General features: G+C 39.9%; 1 protein-coding gene across 5 annotated transcripts in view; it reads right to left on the reverse strand.

Moving 5' to 3' along the window:
- LOC131109479 (rho GTPase-activating protein 23-like) overlaps window positions 1–18,814 on the reverse strand; it is a 48,975-nt gene that overhangs the window by 15,634 nt on the left and 14,527 nt on the right. For 2 of the 5 annotated variants that reach the window (XM_058061542.2, XM_078788873.1), the window contains exons 1-12: window positions 15,033–15,367; window positions 13,602–13,793; window positions 10,898–10,928; window positions 10,712–10,804; window positions 8,280–8,358; window positions 7,590–7,650; window positions 3,535–4,789; window positions 2,722–2,818; window positions 2,521–2,560; window positions 2,275–2,409; window positions 1,884–2,192; window positions 1,744–1,805 (exon numbers count right to left, since the gene is read on the reverse strand). In XM_058061542.2, coding sequence (XP_057917525.2) covers window positions 1,744–1,805; window positions 1,884–2,192; window positions 2,275–2,409; window positions 2,521–2,560; window positions 2,722–2,818; window positions 3,535–4,789; window positions 7,590–7,650; window positions 8,280–8,358; window positions 10,712–10,804; window positions 10,898–10,928; window positions 13,602–13,793; window positions 15,033–15,266 — 2,588 coding nt within the window. In that variant the 5' untranslated portion in view covers window positions 15,267–15,367. Of the gene's footprint in view, window positions 1–1,743; window positions 1,806–1,883; window positions 2,193–2,274; window positions 2,410–2,520; window positions 2,561–2,721; window positions 2,819–3,534; window positions 4,790–7,589; window positions 7,651–8,279; window positions 8,359–10,711; window positions 10,805–10,897; window positions 10,929–13,601; window positions 13,794–15,032; window positions 15,368–18,814 lie in introns of those variants that run through there. The other 3 variants (XM_078788871.1, XM_078788872.1, XM_058061543.2) reach the window with 2 other exon arrangements.

Raw genomic sequence — 18,814 nt, forward strand, 5'->3', positions numbered from 1 at the left:
GATAGTGGTGGTATTAGTGGTGGATTTAGTCAGGTTAAGTCCTTGCTCAAGACCCTGGCACCAAATACACTGCCAGCCACTTGGTTCTGATCATATCCAGTTTGTGCTACAGTGGTTGTTTCTGGTTGTCACACCCAAGATAGAGAACAGGTAAAGCTAGTGTCTAATACAGGAACAGATACTGTCAATTAGATAAATACAAAGTACAATTAATTAAGACAGAGGGACCGCCACAGCAGGGGATCCAAACTCAAAGCCTACTTTTGGTTGCAGGCCAAACATGGCAACCCAAACGACAAATAGGAGAAAAGTAGATCAACAAGCAGCCTCTGTTGCATTTATCCCAGTTCCATGCACATGCAGTGCTGGGATTGGACCATACAGTACCAGTATAATGTACCAGTCAGCTGGCATACACTATGCATGAAAGTTGGCCAATATGTTTTTATGTGGACATGCATTTTTTAAAACTTCACGTGGAAGTAAATGTTTTTTTTACCTTGGAGTGGAGGAAATGCACTTTACATTTCTACATTCCATCCTGACTGCTGATTGGATGAGCCGGAGACGGATGCAGATGTATGGCTATGCTTGTTTTGCTGTGGTTGTTTGTTTAAATAAAGTCAATGTTGATAACCGCCTTCTTAAAAACTACAGTATTTTATTCCAACACAAATCCACAAGTTTGGAGCTGTGAAATGAGCGGTTGACGAGTTTCCCAGCATGCTTTGTTGTAAATGTATTAATCTTTCAAGAAAAAAATGCACTTTTTAAAATTTTAACCATCATCTACAATCCTTATGTGAGTTTTTCATTTTTCTGTACTTTTTAAAGATATAAAAACAAATGAAAACAGACCACTCATTACCGAACGTATTGGGAACCACGTCTTCTAATTCTGCCTATAAAGCCTTCGGAAAAAAAACTCCAAAAAGCGGCAACAATGCTCTGTGTCGGAGCTAAAAGGAGGCCTGTGATTTCCATATCATGTGGCTTATATATTAACCAAGTTACAGCGACATTGTTCATTCATTCATTCATTTTCTACCGCTTTTTCCTCACGAGGGTCGTGGGGGTGCTGGAGCCTATCCCAGCTGTCTTCAGGAGAGAGGCGGGGTACACCCTGGACTGGTGGCCAGCCAATCACAGGGCACATATAGACAAACAACCATTCACACTCACATTCATACCTATGGACAATTTGGAGTGGTCAATTAACCTAGCATGTTTTTGGAATGTGGGAGGAAACCGGAGTAGTTTTAATTTTTAATTTTTAATTTTTAATTTTTAATTTTTAATTTTTAATTTTTAATTTTTAATTTTTAATTTTTAATTTTTAATTTTTAATTTTTAATTTTTTCATTCATTCATTTTCTACCACTTTTTCCTCATGAGGGTCGTGGACAGCTGGGATAGGCTATCCCAGCTGTCTTCGGGCGAGAGACAGGGTACACCCTGGACTGGTCGCCAGCCAATCACAGGGCACATACGTATAGACAAACAACCATTCACACTCACATTCATACCTATGGACAATTTGGAGTGGCCAATTAACCTAGCATGTTTTTGGAATGTGGGAGGAAACCGGAGTACCCGGAGAAAACCCACGCAAAACTCCACACAGAGATGGCCGAGGGTGGAATTGAACCCTGCTTTCCTAGCTGTCAGGTCTGTGCGCTAACCCGGAACAGTGACTTCCTAATAAATAAAAGGTTGAATATAAAATATTGATATATTTCCAACCTCTGTTTCCTGTAGTCATTCAGCTTTTTGTTGATCAGAGCCTGTCTGGATGAACCAATCTCCTACAATAAATGGGAGGAAACAAAACCAGTTAGTCAGTCACATTTGGACTTAACTTTCCAACAACTGACATATCTGACCTCATTGTCAATTTTGCTATTCTCCCTGATAAGCCTGATCCATGCTAACATCTCGTCCCTGTTTTCAGCCTGGAACAGATACTCGCAGAAGTCCTGAGTGGTCAGTCTCAGGGTGTGCTTCCGTTTCGTTTCGCTGTAAGCAATGTCGATCAGGCAGCCACGAATGCTGACCGGGGGATATTCATCGTGACCCGGACCAGCACCTGCCCCGTGAAGAACAGCCTCTCTTTTGTCTTTGTAGAGGAAGAGCCAATAGGAACGTAGCACAGAAAAGACGTGTTTCCAAGGTCGCATCCCACCACCAAACTTCTGGAAGGACGAGACATTGAAACGATAAAGCAATTAGCAATTAGCTTTGTGTGAGTACCCCCGTGCAGCGATTGTGTTTTACCTTCCCCTTTTCCGTGAGAATCTGCTTGTAGTATAGCCAACCCTCCTTGCGGATGGACAAAGTGACTGTGGCCAGTTCAGAAGCGGAGTGACGTTTGGACCGGGCTTCCTCCTGTGCCTTTAAGCTCTCGAAAGACTAACAGACATGCATTGTGTGTGTATGTGTGTGTGTGTATATGTGTGTAGTATCCACAAACATTTGGAAGTCAGAAACTGAACTATTACAAACATTGTCGTAAAAACTCACCCCATCAATGAAAAAGCTCTTGACTCTTTTTGGTAGTCTTCTATGAGAGACAAAACACACAAATCCCATCTTATGTTGAGATGCTGACAATTTGTCAAATCATCTACAAAATTATTTGTATAAGATTAAAAAAAAAATACAAATCCTGGAACTGCAAAGAGATGTTTGTAAAAAGCTGAAAAGTCAATTTTTGGATCTTACGGAAAAAGGTGTCCTTCTTCCCTCAAAGTGTTAAGACCTTCATCACAGGACTTGGATCTCTCTGTCGTAATGGCCAGGAGATATGAAGAACGACGACCTTTGATATACAGTATATACAAGATGAACACAAGTAAGAATGGTGGAATGAAACGACAGTATAATGCATAATAATAACATATTCAATACTGAGGAAATACTACAAAAGAGCTGAACGCTGTAAGATCCTGTGTTTGTGTTTGGATTAACACAATACACAAACATGTATACATTCATTCATTTTTGGGCGAGAGGCGGAGTACACCTTGGACTGGTGGACCGTAGCTGTCCACTCAGAGCACGCTGCTCTGGTATCGTGCCCGTGAAACAACCAATCAGAGAACAGTGCTTAGTGCCTAGTGCTTCTACAGTCACCAAAAAACCCAAACTTGATGAATGGAACTTTAATTGTCAGACATTGATAAGATAAGACTGTTGATAAAATATTATTGTTGAAATATTTTTGCAATTATTGTGTTTACACTGTTTAGATATAATACATGTAATAAACTGAACATTTTCTGGAAACAAAATGGTCTTTTGATTAAATAGTACGTGATAATAAGCTCATGATTAAATAGTATGTGATAATAAGATCCTCACATGGTTTGTCTGGTATCAGGCCCAGTATCATGCCCCCGCGTGCTAGTATCAGATAGTATCTGATACTGATACTTGGGGCATGATACCTGGCCGGATACCAGACAAACCATGTGATAATCTATAAATATTGCTGGTAAATTGTTGCGGCAAAAACTAAAATGTGAAAACACAAACCTATGAAAGGAATGGAGGACAAGGAGTCGTACACCTGCTGCACTAGGCTACTTTTAGCCCCGCGACTGGTGCCAGGACCAAAAGATACAGGAGACGGCGTCTCACTGGAGGACTCAGGTGACTGTGGACTCAACGTTGAAGCAGAGGGTCGTTTTTGCTTCAGAAGCTCCGCCTGATTTAGCGCCGTAGGGGAGATGGCATCCCGGTCGTTCCCAGTATGAGCTGGGTCCTCTGATGTAGGCCGGTTGGGAATGGACTGGGGGCGTGCCGCTGTTCCTACTTTACTTCTGATTTCTGGGCTGCTGAAGCGTTGGTCGTTGTCGTGTGGTTCTCGTACATGATGGAGGCGGTGACAGTTTTTGTGGGGCAGTGACAGGCTGTTGTTTTTGTAGCCCACTAACTCCTCTGTTAGTCGCCCTGTTTGGGGTTCAGCTACCTGCTGACCTGATTGCTTGCCACAGGGGGACCAAAGACCCCCGGCCAGGGGGGTTCCTTTTCTCGGATGCTCACACTTGTGATCTCTTTGTTGGTTTGTTATCTGGTCTGAGGACTGTGGTATAACTGCTGAGGCTTTTGCTAATGTTTCTACAGAACGACCATAGTTATGCTCATATTCTGCGTAAGCTGATAGCAAACTCTCGGAGCATGACCTGCTTCCTGGCCTTGGACAACCCCGCAGCCAATAGGAATCGTGGGAAGCTGCTGCAGTTTGATGATGATGCAACAGTGTCACTCTCTGTTTTGACTGAGCAGACATAAAGACAGAAGATGGAGGTCCAGCGCCCATTCCTAGGTCTGCTAAACGATCCTGAGATGTACTGCAGTTGCGGGGAGTCAGGTGCTCAGCTACATCAGCTTGGCACTCGTACCAGTCTGACAAAGCTTGGTGGCAAAGAGAATCAGTATGAAAGTGACCAGAGACTAGCAGACTGCTCTTCCACGGTGGAGGCAAAGTCGCAGAAGTAATGGCAGCATTGTGGTTGGCAAAGTGAAAGTCTAGTGCACTGATGGTGGAAGAGGAGCGACCAAGATGCCTCGCTGGCGTGACAATGTTACCAGAGGTATCCCCGATAGTCGGGTGCTTGTGCAGGGGTGAGGCAGTTGGGCTCGATCTGCACTCAGCGTTATCCAAGAGATCACTGAGCTTGTGTCTTGGTTGTTCGACATTTGAGTTGGGGTTGGTAGAAGCATAGTGAAGGAGGGGTTCAGGGTGGTTGTGGGCCTCGCCTGAATATGGCTCATCCTGGGAGTGCGCCTGAGGACAGATCGATCGAAGGTATAATGTTATTAAAGCAGACTGACAGGGCTGACAAGAAAGAATGACACACACAAGGTCGAACTTTAGGGAAAAATAGGACTGAAAATAGGACAGACTGAAAGCAGGAAGTTGATGGTGGTTGATCTTGTCACATCTTCAAAGTAACTTTAAAAGTTCATTTATCCCTTTCATTCATCATTTCTATGTATTTACAATGGAAAACTATAATTGTAAAACTCTAAAAATGTGTTTTGTGTTAACATTTCTGAGAGTAAAACAACTGCTGATGACATCATAGACAACTTCCGGTTTTGGCTGCCATTTTGTTTAGCTAGGTAATAACACGACACGAGCCAAATTGTATGCTAACCAGAGAATCCATGCAAACTCAGGCAAAATTGTGGCTTAAATTTTCGACAGTAATACTTTAACCAAGACGTACACTAACTAAGGTTCCACCGCTTATCCTCACGAGGGTCGCGGTGGGTGCTGGAGCCTATCCCAGCTGTCTTCGGGCGAGAGGCGGGGTACACCCTGGACTGGTGGCCAGCCAATCACAGGGCACATATAGACAAACAACCATTCACACTCACATTCATACCTATGGACAATTTGGAGTCGCCAATTAACCTAGCATGTTTTTGGAATGTGGGAGGAAACCGGAGTACCTGGAGAAAACCCACACACGCACAGAGGGAGAACATGCAAACTCCACACAGAGATGGCTGAGAGTGGAATTGAACCCTGGTCTCCGAGCTGTGAGGTCTGCGTGCTAACCACTCGATCAAAAGAACATCACATTAACAGTAAAATATGGTGGTGGTAGTGTGATGACCCGGGGGCTGTGTTGCTGCTTCAGGACCTGGAACATTTGCTGTACCGTGGATTCTGCAGTCTACCAAAAAATCCTGAATGTCTGGAAATTTGTTCTGGTTTGGATGGACCAACCAGTCCTTATGTTTAGAGGGCAATCACTTTTATACACAGTATAATTTCAGTATATTAATTCACTTCCTGTATTCCATATGTGATTATTTTAATACATAGAAAAGCGATAGAGAATGTAACAATATAGTGATTTTTTTTCACCATCATTATATATAAGAATCTGGAAAATAATTAATAATAATAATAGAGATAAACATAACGTAACCAGTTCAAGACTTGTCTTGATTGTATTTTGAAAACATCAACTGATTTTATTGTTTCTTGAATTCGCTCATCAACAGTTCCATAATTTGATTCCATATACTGACATGCTGTGGGTTTTTAACCTTGTTCTCAAATATAGGTGTTTGAAGTTGACTTTTTCCCTAATATATTTTCATATTTCTTTCTTCTTGTAGAAAAGTATTGTATGACATTATTGGGTTTTTCTCCCTTTCATGTAAAATGTACAATTTGTGTTACTTTTGCTGAGGTTTTGCCAACACATCATGTTTTCATTATAACTAGCTGAACAGCAACATCTTAAAGGGACCTTTTATGCTCATTTTTCGACTCTGTATTGAGTTGTGGTCTCCTATAGCAGTGTTTTTCAACCTTTTTTTACACCACAGACACTCCACAGTAGCCACGTTTTTACATGACCAGTTTTTCTCTTTCCGAATGACCTTTCGGGAAACAATGATAACCATGGAAAGGAATATTCCAATCTCTTGTCTACATGCACAGTGAAAATCAACCAGAATAGTCAATAGGGCATGCCCAGTAAAACATAAACATCAACATCACATGATACCGACTTCCCCAAGTTTTTCATTCACTTGTTGGAATAACTCCGTATTGTCAGTTTTTCGTCTGTGTAGTCTTGAAATTTAGTTTGAATCAAAAACAAACTTTGCTTAGTCCAACGCCGATTGCTGGCCTCCATTTTTAAAACTGAAGAACGTCTGGATCTGCGTGTTACGTCATATCTGAGCACGCGCTGAAAGAACGCACCCGGGATTAATTTAAACAGGAAAAGATCACATTCAATATTGCTAATATTTTATAATTAAACTCAGGACATGTTTTATATAGATATATATTTTCTTTTTTAATAAAACTGCACTTGTGAATGGCGTATAGAAGGGTTTAGATTCTGTTTCACAGATGGCGCTAATGCACACGAAAGCTGCTTGCCAACCGCCAATAAAAAACAGAAGAAGAAAAACACCACAAAGAAGAACGCACCCTGACAACTTTCCGTTTGAGCGGGTACAAGATACCTCAATCGGATTGGGGAAAGGAATATTCCATCCCTGTTCAATTCTTTCCGTTTGAGCAAATAAACCAAATGCAATTGGAATATTTGGGTCCATATATTCATGGCTATTGACATAATGGCTATTGACATAATATTTGCAATGATGATTAATAAATGTTAACTATAAAAAGTGATATTGGATAATTCCTCATGACGGTTTCTCAAGGTACACTAGTGTGCCGCGGCACAGTGGTTGAAAATCACTGTCCTATAGAGTCGCTACACACAATAACCCGCACAGAAAACTGCTTTGATTGGAGACACGCCCAAAGTGCTTCCTAACTATTAACCATATAAGGAAGGCTGCCCCTCTGTGACATCACAAAGGGACATTTTTACCACGCCTTTTGAAACGGAGCGTTTTGAACCATCCCAAACTTCATTTCCAAATGCGCAACCCTTTTTATCTGAAACTTTGGCATGGTTTAAAACCAGAATACAACATTCCAACTACATTTATAGGTCAGAAAAGCGGAAAAAAACATCATAGGTCCCCTTTAACTACGTGACAAAGGTGAAAAGAAGTGAGAGAATAAAAGAAATACTCACACTTACCAACTGCAGTACATCTTCATCTTTTTGCATAACAGACAGCTCCAAACTTGTTTCACTACAGAAATGCATGTACGGAATCAATAACATTTAAGTATCAACATCACATATTACCGTAATTTCCGGTGTCCAAGCCGCTACATTTTTCCTTAACTTCAAGCCCTGCAGCTCATACAGCGGTTTGTGACCATGCTGTAATCTCATGTCATCTCCTTTGTTTTATAACTACTGCTAATCCTGGAATACTGTGCCGCTCACCATTCCATGAGGAAACGGTAGCTCTTTCTTTGACAGGAGCTCATGAGCCCAAACTCGAATCTGTACTTGTTTCTTATATTTCTTAGCTATCCTTTGAGTGGTTGTGCTGTGTGACTTTCTATGCTGTTTATCCTCACTAGGGTCGTGGGTATGCTGGAGCCTATCCCAGCTGTCTTTGAGCGAGAGGCGAGTTATGCATGTTTTTGGAATGGTTTTTTTTGGAGAAAACTCACACACACATGGAGAACATGCAAACTCCACACAGAATCGAACCTAAATAAAGAGTCTGCTGGTCCTCACTGACTTGTGCGTGCCACAATATGCAATTTTATGACATGCACATGCGCGGTTTATGTATTTTTCTCTTTAAATTTAAACACTGGTGCGTCTTACACACCGGAATATAATTAATATACATAATTGACTTACCTGTTTTGAATCAATGCAATCACCTGAGAGTAGGTTTTTCCTAGAATGTTCTCCCCGTTCACTTTCACTAACCTGTCCCCTGACACACACACACACACATACAAATATACGTAGTACATGCAACTTTTCATGAATCAAACTTCTGATGCATTCATCAAACAAAGCTATGGATACTTATCTTTGAAAAAAATATCTAAAAAGTGAAAGATTAATTTTAAGTGGTCACTTACATGCATAATAAACACTAACAGTGTGAATGATTACAATGGAACCTCCAAAGTTGAACACAATCTGTTGTGTGATTGGTTGACATACAAGTTATATTAGTTATATTATCCATCCACCCAATTTCCTCCACTTATGTAGGTCTCAGATGGGAAGTTCAGACTTCCCTATTGTTTGAGTTCCTTACTTCACTTATATGTGAAAACAACATTAAAAAGCCACAGCATTTCAGTATGTGGAATCAAACTATACCGGACGGATTGAGTAAGGAACTCAAAAAATAAAAGCACAAGGATGAGCCAATTCAAGAAACAATAAAAAAAAAGTTAAAAAAAAAAAAAGCTAAATAAATGCTAAATTAATAACTCGGACATATTCCACTTTGCAGCTATACCAAGAAAAAGTAAAAAAAGGCATTTCTAATAGAATGTCTAACACTGAATATATTAAATTTAATATACCCGGGCGTGCCCACAATATATGCACATGGTTTCCCTGTAAGCAGATCCACACTCCTTCTAAAAAAAAGCCAAAGGCTATTGATTTCTACGTGGGTGTAATAAAAAAATGCACCAGGCTTTTTAAATAGAAATCTCTCTGGGTATCCAACTTAGTAATACGATTGAGATATTTCCATCCCTCCAGCCAAGTACTTTTAAATACTGGATGTTTGTGTATTAGTAAAACCTTAAAGGGGAGCTATTATACTTTTCCTCTTTTCTGACCTGTAAATATTGTTACAATGTTGTATACTCGTATTAAACGATGCCAAAAAAGAGATTTGCTCATTTCTCTTTGGGCTTTTCCCTACAGGGGTCTGGGTGAGACCGGGCCGCATCAGGTTTTCCAAAAAAAAATAAAAAATGCATTTATTAAAAACAAATTTTTTTTTAAAACTTTGCTTTGGTTCCAATTTTCTAAAGAAAAGCTCTGATAAAACATTCCACTGTTCTCAAATATCTTACTTTTTATTTTTCTATTTATGAAAAATAAATAAACAAATCAAGAATAAAGAAAATCAATCAATCAGTAATAAATGAATAAATATAATAATAATAATAAAACGGCAAATAATAAAAACTTAAGAAACCACATATAGTTGGTGGGTAGACAAATTATTATTTTATTTTTTCAACTGCAGGGTCTTGAGACACATGCTAACTCGCAAACTAGAGAGCTCGCGACCTAAACGGTAGCCTTCAAGTTATTTCCTTTAAACTTAAATAGCCAAAAACTTACCACTTCCACACGGATAGGGAGGATAACTATTAACAGTTATTTAACCTTTAACATGAACATTAATCAAACATAATAATTTTTTCTGGGTACATGATACCATACAGCATCCATATCAAACTTGCGCGGGCCGCACTAACATTAAACTTTCATATCAAGGCGGGGGCCTCAAACTAGTGTCCTGCGGGCCACATTTGGCCCGCGGGCCGTGTGTTTGAGACCCGTGCTCTAACATATAATGTCCCTCTGATGTACTCATTCTCGATCCTATCCATCCTGGTCACTCCCGATGAGAAACTCAGCATTCTCATCTCTGCTACCTCCAGTTCTACTTCCTGTCTTTTTTTCAGTGGCACTGTCTGTCATGGGTCAGCAACTCATGGCTCCAGAGCCGCGTGGCTCTTCAGCCTCTTTGTCGCACTTTTTTAACACCCAAATGGGAAATACACATCTTTGTAATGACTTTTAAAAAACTCAAACTTTCTGTGAGATCTTGAATGAATCCTGGCTGAGTTTTGACTTGTGATTGGATGAGCTCAAGGAATGGAGAGGAAGCGGGTGTTTGGCTGCCTGCTAACCATGAATACTAACAATGCCAATGCCGCTCTTTGCCTTTAAATGCGCCGGACTGGACTGCACATCAGAGGCCACTATGTGAGTCATTCACCACATACGCCACCGCGTGGGACACGTCATCTGTTCCTGACAGTTACATTAAACACAGCAGCAGGCTAATCCAAGCATCTTGTTTTTAGTTGTTGTTAATTATTAGTTGTCTAATGGGTCACTTTCTCGTTAGTTATAGACAAACTGTGGTTCGCATAGAAGTCCAATAACATCACATGTTGACGGTTTGGTCAACATGCTAACCATATAGTTTTCACATAATACTATAATACAATGTGTGACTTTTGAGGTGTTAGACTTCAGAGGTTCCACTGTAGACAAAATTAACTAGTAATTTACTTTACCCCTGCACAGCCCGGCTTGGTAAGCAGGACCATTTTCTTTCACACTCTTCACAAAAATGGTATCCATTGGTTCCAAATGAGACGCCTGACCCCCTGCATCAAAGACATATGTTGAATCTAAATAATGAAGCCTGAAGCATGACATGTTTCACTTGTCTGTTCATATCTGTAACATGTGCAACTTACATGTCTGAACTGTATTTCCGTTCTCTTCATCCTGTGGGAGAAATAGGAGGTTAAGGAGGTGCAGAAACCCAACAAATATCCACAATGATTATGGTTTAGAGCTGGAACCAGGGCTTTAATGGGTGGAGGGTAAGGATGCTCCGATCACGGGTTTACGCTACAAGTCAGTGGTGGTAACATAAATAAATATATATGAAAATATAAAAAAATATATGTCGAAATGCCGAGCCTTCATCTCCCCACGGTCAACACTAATTAACATTTAATCGTCAAATGCAATAAATAGAAACAGAACAATGCAAACTGGTTTGTTTACAGGAAGTGTAGTTTACCACGTCGCTAAAGAAATGATGAAGAGACAGCATTTCAAGAAATGCTACAAACATTTGACAGACTGTCACACATGTCACAAACGCCGATTCCAGAACTTAAAGATTACACTATTATGATATAATATTGTCCTTGATTATTATAATATAGATATTATCATACCATTAGTTTATTTGTTTTCTTCAAGAGAAATTGAGTTGACAATAACATTTTTGGAGGGTAAGGAAGCTCCGATCACAGGTTTACGCTACAAGTCAGTGGTGGCAACATAAAAAGCAACACAACGAACTTGCCCTCCGAAATATATGTCAAAATGCCGAGCCTTCATCCCCACGGTCAACACTAATTAAGACATTTAATCGTCAAATGCAATACATAGAAACAGAACAATGCAAACTGGTTTGTTTACAGGAAGTGTAGTTTACCACGTCGCAAAAGAAATGATGCTCTTTAATTCAGTTGAAAGACAGCATTTCAAGAAATGCTACAAACATTTGACAGACTGTCACACATGTCACAAACACCGATTCCAGAACTTAAAATATTATGGTATTAAAGGAAATACTACACTATTATGATATAATATTGTCCTTGATTATTATTATATATATATTATCATAAGCCAGTGCTGGCAACATAAAAGGCAACACAACAAACTTGCCCTCCAAAATATATGTTGAAATCGTCCAATGCAATAAATAGAAACAGAACAATGCAAACTGGTTTGTTTACAGGAAGTGGAGTTTACCACGTCGCGAAAGAAATGATGCTCTTTAATTCAGTTGAAAAGACAGCATTTCAAGAAATGCTACAAACATTTGACAGACTGTCACACATGTCACAAACGCCGATTCCATTATATTCCAAATATTATGGTATTAAAGGAAATACTACACTATTATGATATAATATTGTCCTTAATTATTATTATATATATATTATCATACCATTAGTGGTTTATGACGCTCTTTAATTCAGTTGAAAAGACAGCATTTCAAGAAATGCTACAAACATTTGACAGACTGTCACACATGTCAGAAACGCAGATTCCAGAACTTAAAAATTACACTATTATGATATAATATTGTCCTTGATTATTATTATATATATATTATCATACATTAGTGGTTTATTTGTTTTTTTCTAGAGAAACTGAGTTGACAATAATATTTTTGTCGTGTCTCATTCTCATTACAATATGTGTTGCCTTTTTCCCAGGTTTCCAAAAAAGTGCCTGTGACAGCTACAAAATTGGCATACTGGTGCAAACATTCTCATGTTGTATTTTTTTTTAGAGCTGTCAAGGTTAACTTGATAAGGAGTTCATGCAAACACAAAATGAACATCCTAACGTTCATTAAAGTCCACTTAGACCCTCAGTCTACACTGTAGGCAGTCCAATAAATGGGAACAGACATCAAGCAAAAATGAACAAAAGAGTGTAAAGTTTAGCCTCAAAGCCCAAGAAAACAGGGCATGGGAAGTGACATAGAAATAGAAACATAGAAATAAATAAATAAATAATAAAGAGACACAGATATCATTCACAGGAAGTGGCTTGTATTCCCCTCTGCACAGTAACCACTTAAGATATGGGTGATGTCTTACATTTACACAGGCGTCACAGAATGCTAAATGTTCTTAGGTTAATTGAGGTTAATTAATTGTTAGGTTTTGGATGAATCATGAACACCAATAATTAATAATTATTCTGAACACAATGGAGATCATCTTCCTGGAACAGATTGGCTTCAGGGGTTTCATTCATTCATTCATTCATTCATTTTCTACCGCTTATCCTCACTAGGGTTGCGGGGGTGCTGGAGCCTACCCCAGCTGTCTTTGGGCGAAAGGCGAGGTACACCCTGGACTGGTGGCCAGCCAATCACAGGGCACATATAGACAAACAACCATTCACACTCACATTCATACCTATGGACAATTTGGAGTGGCCAATTAACCTAGCATGTTTTTGGAATGTGGGAGGAAACCGGAGTACCCGGGGGGGGGTACTTTCTTCTTATAGTTGGGACACCATGGAAAGATTCCGGTCAAATAATCATTTAATCCATCCATTTTCTATACTGCTTATCCTCACTCGGGTTGCAGGTATGCTGGAGCCTATACCAGACATAGACAAACAACCATTCACACTCACATTCATACCTATGGACAATTTGGAGTGGTCAATTAACCTAGCATGTTTTTGGAATGTGGGAGGAAACCGGAGTACCCGGAGAAAACCCACGAATGCACCGGGAGAACATGCAAACTCCACACAGAGATGGCCGAGGGTGGAATTGAACCCTGGTCTCATAGCTGTGAGGGGCTTCAGGGGTTTGACTGTATAAAAATGAAAACGAAAGCTGCTTACTTTGACGTTGTGAATGGATAACTCTGGTGGGTAGACTATGAAGTGGCGCAGAGTGAAACCGAATCCTTGCACGTTCTTACGGAGGTGAATGGTCCGAAGGCCACACCTTGATAGACCCTCCACCTCACCAGATGACAGTGGCTGGCACTTATTCTGATTGGAGGACACCATATTGTCTTTTCGCCCTTTAACCTGTCAAAAGAAACCAAAAATCAATATTATGGGACAGACTGATAATCACAAGCTTTTATTGATTGAATCCCAGGAAGACCATCTGGTTTAACCAGAAATGGGCGGAGCCTAAAGCATTACAATATTTGAAGTCTGAAGTTGATTTTGATTGATCAGAAGTTGATATATGTATTGTTTATTATTCAGCTATATGTGTATGTGTGCCAGTGATCCTTGAGACTTTATGCTTTAGTTTTATATTTTATTCTACAGTAAACCTCGGATATATCGGATTCAATTGTTCCCACTGGTTTTGTCCGATATAAGCAAAATCCGTTATATGCGTATACCGGAAAATGTCCGTTTTACGCATATATCGGATTTATATCTGTTATAAAAAGGCACTTCCTTGACTATGTTTCCAATGTACCTGGACTGGGCAATGAAAAGAGACGTAAGGTAATTGTTAAAAAGAATTTAACTTTATTGGACTCTGAGCATAACAAATTGTTAATTAAGCTCGGCCCTGTTACGCCCGTCAGGCCTACGTTATTTCCAATAGTGAGGTTAAGATCTCATTCACTGCTGTGCTAGTATTATTGACGTCACTCACTTTTATATTTGTCCTAAATCTGGAGCCAGGAGAAAGACACGATGCGGCCATCCGATATATGCGAGGGAAATTGGAACGGGACTGGAGATTTTGTCCAAAATAGGCGAAATCCGTTATAAAAAATCCGATATATGCAATGATTTTTTATTGGAAATGCATTACAGAAAAATCGGTTCTTTTTTATCTGTCCGTTGTGAGCGAATTTCTGATATATCCGAGTCCGATATATCCGAGGTTTACTGTACTTTATTCTTTGCTTTATATCACCCGAAACCACCCGAAACAAGAAGACGAAAAAAAAACATCATCAGTGACTGATGCACGATCGTGCCCGCTGTCTTAAGTAGTTATGAAACATGTTTAAGATTGCAAGGTGTATATACTGCAACATAATGAGATGATTTTATGTATATTTCATGTCAGCCATGCACGCTTGTGTGCTCCTGTGCAAGTGTACCTAATGTTGTGGATGCAGGTTCTATGTATTGAGTTGTTTGCCAAGTAACTTTAGATACAAACCAAAAGCGAGGTGAGCTGAAGAAAACTAATAAAGTGGAGGCATTGTGACAAACATGATATAAACATAATAAATACGGATCATGACAAAATGTACTTGACAAAAATCCCTATTACACACACCCTCTTACCCAGAACAAACGTTGTCTTATCCTCAAGGAATCCCGTTTTATTGGCGATGCGATAGGGGTCGGCCGTAGAGAGGCACAGGGTGAAATAATTCTCAACGCGGCCAACCAGATACAGCGTGGCTCGGCGTCGCTACAATCCACCCCCACTGAGCACTGGAAACACCATTTCTGTCCTGAGGGAGCTGGTGCAACACCTGAAACCCGATGCATTGCACCACCGCAAGGACTTAACATGAGCAGTGAGCACACCGAAACAAAACTACGATCACGCAATCACATCATTCTGTGGATGCCTCATCGATGCAAGTGGGTGACAATCACAGCTGAGGAGACCGCAAAATCCCAGGAATATTAGGAGTAGGAGTACTAGGAATACGAGTACTCAACATCCAGTTGTTGATCATTTCAATTCCTAAACAAGCTGTACAAAGTTTCAAGGCAGGTCCAAGTTTCAGTGTGTTTGGTTTTGGTTAGTCTTTGTTAGACTATTTCAGAAGCAGTCCTCACTTTTGCTTTTCCTTTAGTCCAGCTAATGAAGGGTTTCTCGGTGCAAAACAGATCCAATTCCATTGTGTCAGCCTCAGATGAAAGTGCTTTGACAGGTTTGGAAGTAAATATGCTATTCTTGGCATCACGCACTTCCACGTTTTTAAGGTGAATCCATCTTTGGTTGCTTGAATTAGCTTCCTTGATCAGTTGGACTAAAAAAAGCACAACAAAGCAAAGGTTAGTCGAGAAGCTAAAAACAACCCAATGGTACTGTCCCGTAGATCCAGATTCTCTCGCTCCATGCAGTAGTTTTGCAGCATTGGCTGTGGCTTGCTGATCTTTATTGCTAAGTATAGGCCAGCCTCCTCCCAACAATGCTATGCTCTCGCTCTCTCCTAGCCTTGGGTGTATTTGCTGACATCCTACACTCTCTTTCTCTGTGTCACACGCCTTGCATCCTTGGGCCGTTGGAGAGAGAGGTTCATCTCATCTCAACCTTTTTCATTTGCTGACATCTCCTTGTTTTCCAATACAGTCTGTCTCGTTTACTGTCACTGCATGCATGAATCATACAGCTCGGCATGGATTCATTGCAAAGAATTTGAAATTTCACTGTACATTCCAGACCAGACCCGAAGAGAATTTCTGCCAAGCAGATACGTATACCAAATGAAATATTTTTGCAAGTTAGAGCATAAAAAAACTGTTTGTGATGCTCTAAATTAAGTTTTTAACATCAGGGCCCTGTAGATATAAAATAAAACCTCTTAAAAATCATATTACCCATGATAAGTAATAAGGATTTTTGCAGGGACACAAGAGACGGTCGCCGCTTTAAGCATAGCAAGCTACCGAGCTAACTAGTTAGCCTCAAATTTAATGGCGTTAAGCTTAAGAATCGGTTTCAAATGGAATGAGGTTTTTCAAAAATATTAATGAACAAATCATGGTGTTTTTACAAATCATGCCTATTAGTAAAAAAAAATAAAAATTAATAAAACGTTATGTATTAAGCCAGGGGTCGGGAACCTCTTTGGCTAAGAGAGCCATGAAGGCCAGATATTTTAAAATGTGTATCTGTGAGAGCCATATACATTTTTTTAAACATTGAATGCAATAAAATGTGTGCATTTTTATGTAAGACAAACAGTTTTAGATAATGGGCTCTAATTACGTAGACCAGGCACACTACCCCACGCCAATGGGGTGTGGCCAGCACACTTTCGTGAGCAGCGCAGTGTCTAATAATAAATCAAATACTTGTTGCCATTAATACAACTTCTGCTGCTGCATAGTTTTGCAGCGTACTCCGTAGACGTATTTCATTCTTTTGGCCATCTTCGTCAGAAGGCTTGGTTCTGCAGCTTTAGCTATTTGACTAAAGGAGGAAAGTTTACATTTACATGTTTTTTTGACATCTCAATGACCGAGGTAGACTATAGCATTACCCAGTAATAATCAAGTTTTGGTGTTTGTGTCACGTTTCGGCATCACTGTGTTGCGGTGAGACCCCAGGATGCAGAGAGCAGGACCGAATGCAGGTAAAAATATTTATTTCTTTTTATAATAACTGCGGCAGCAGGAAAAAGGCAACACAGGTAGCAGTAGGACAAACGATAATAATCCCACAAAGGGAGACGCACACACCTGAACTAAATAGACACTCAAATTAGGGACAGGTGTGGGTAACTAAGACAACGGAGGCAGACGAGGAAAAACAGGAAGTCAAACAAAATAAAAGCGTGCCAAAAGGAAACCAAAAGCCCAGACCGTAAACTGTCACAGGCAAACCCACACAGGGCGTGACAGTTTGACCTGGAAAATATCATCAGGAAAGATAGATATGGTTGGCCGTATTGCAACAGAATATAGATGGACAAATTAAAATGCATAGGAAAGTTGTTGATTTTGAATATTATTTTTAACAGTCATTTCTGTGATGGTTTACTTTAAAATGTTAGCAAAAATACATTTTTATTGTGGTAAGAAATGCTTGAGAGCCAGATACAGTCATCAAAAGAGCCCTACCTGGCTCCCGAGCCATAGGTTCCCTACCTCTGTATTAAGCATTTTCAAGCATCAAAATAAATACAGTAAATGAACTCGAAAATTTGTTTGTGACGCTCTAAATCAGGTTTTTAACATTAGGGCCCTGTAGACATAAAATAAAAGCTATTAAAAATCATATTACCTATGATAAGTAATAAGGATCTCTGCAGGGACACAAGAGATGGCCGCCACTTTAAGCATAGCAAGCTACCAAGCTAACTAGTTAGCCTCCAATTTAATGACGTTAAGCTTAAGAATCGGTTTCAAATGGAATTAGGTTTTTCAAAAACATTAATGAACAAATCATGGTGTTTTACTAATCATACCTATTATAAAAAAAAAATTGAGAAAACGTTATGTATTAAGCATTTTCATTTTCAACGTTATGTATTAAGGTTCATCTCATCTCAACCTTTTCATTTGCTGACATCTCCTTGTTTTCCAATACAGTCTGTCTCGTTTACTGTCACTGCATGCATGAATCATACAGCTGGGCATGGATTCATTGCAAAGAATTTGAAATTTCACTGTACCTCACAGCTAGGAGACCAGGGTTCAATTCCACCCTCGGCCATCTCTGTGTGGAGTTTGCATGTTCTCCCTGTGCATGCGTGGGTTTTTTCCGGGTACTCCGGAATTGTTGGGAATTTTCCCCCCAAAAGTTTAAAACTCCGATAGGAGAGAATGCTGGCTTTGCGGCGTGTTGTGGTTATGATGGACTACCATGGCAATAGCGTTAGCTAAATGACATATTTAACAATTAGTAGTAGTATATTAGTATTAGTATTAGTATTAACTAATACTCCGGTTTTCCTCCCACATTCCAAAAACATGCTAGGTTAATTGGCCACTCCAAATTGTCCATAGGTATGAATGTGAGTGTGAATGGTTGTTTGTCTATATGTGCCCTGTGATTGGCTGGCCACCAGTCCAGGGTGTACCCCTCCTCTCGCCTGAAGACTGCTGGGATAGGCTCCAGCACCCCCGTGACCCTCATGAGGAAAAGCGGTAGAAAAATGAATGAAATGAATGAATGTGCCTCAATTGCTGAGGCATTATAACCTTTTCAACACTGATTAATCTCAGTTAGGAAAATTAATCAGGAAGGGGGCAAACACTTTTTCACACCAACGGTACAAAGAAACTACACATTACACACCGACAGTTACCAAAACATATCATTTAACACATGGCAATTTGTACAACTGTGACAAAACTGGTTTGCACAAACACGTGCACAAAGA

The sequence above is a fragment of the Doryrhamphus excisus genome, linkage group LG2 (genome assembly GCF_037039965.1).
Source record: "Doryrhamphus excisus strain RoL-2023G ecotype Guam linkage group LG2, RoL_Dexc_Guam_v1.1, whole genome shotgun sequence".
Lineage (NCBI taxonomy): Eukaryota > Metazoa > Chordata > Actinopteri > Syngnathiformes > Syngnathidae > Doryrhamphus > Doryrhamphus excisus.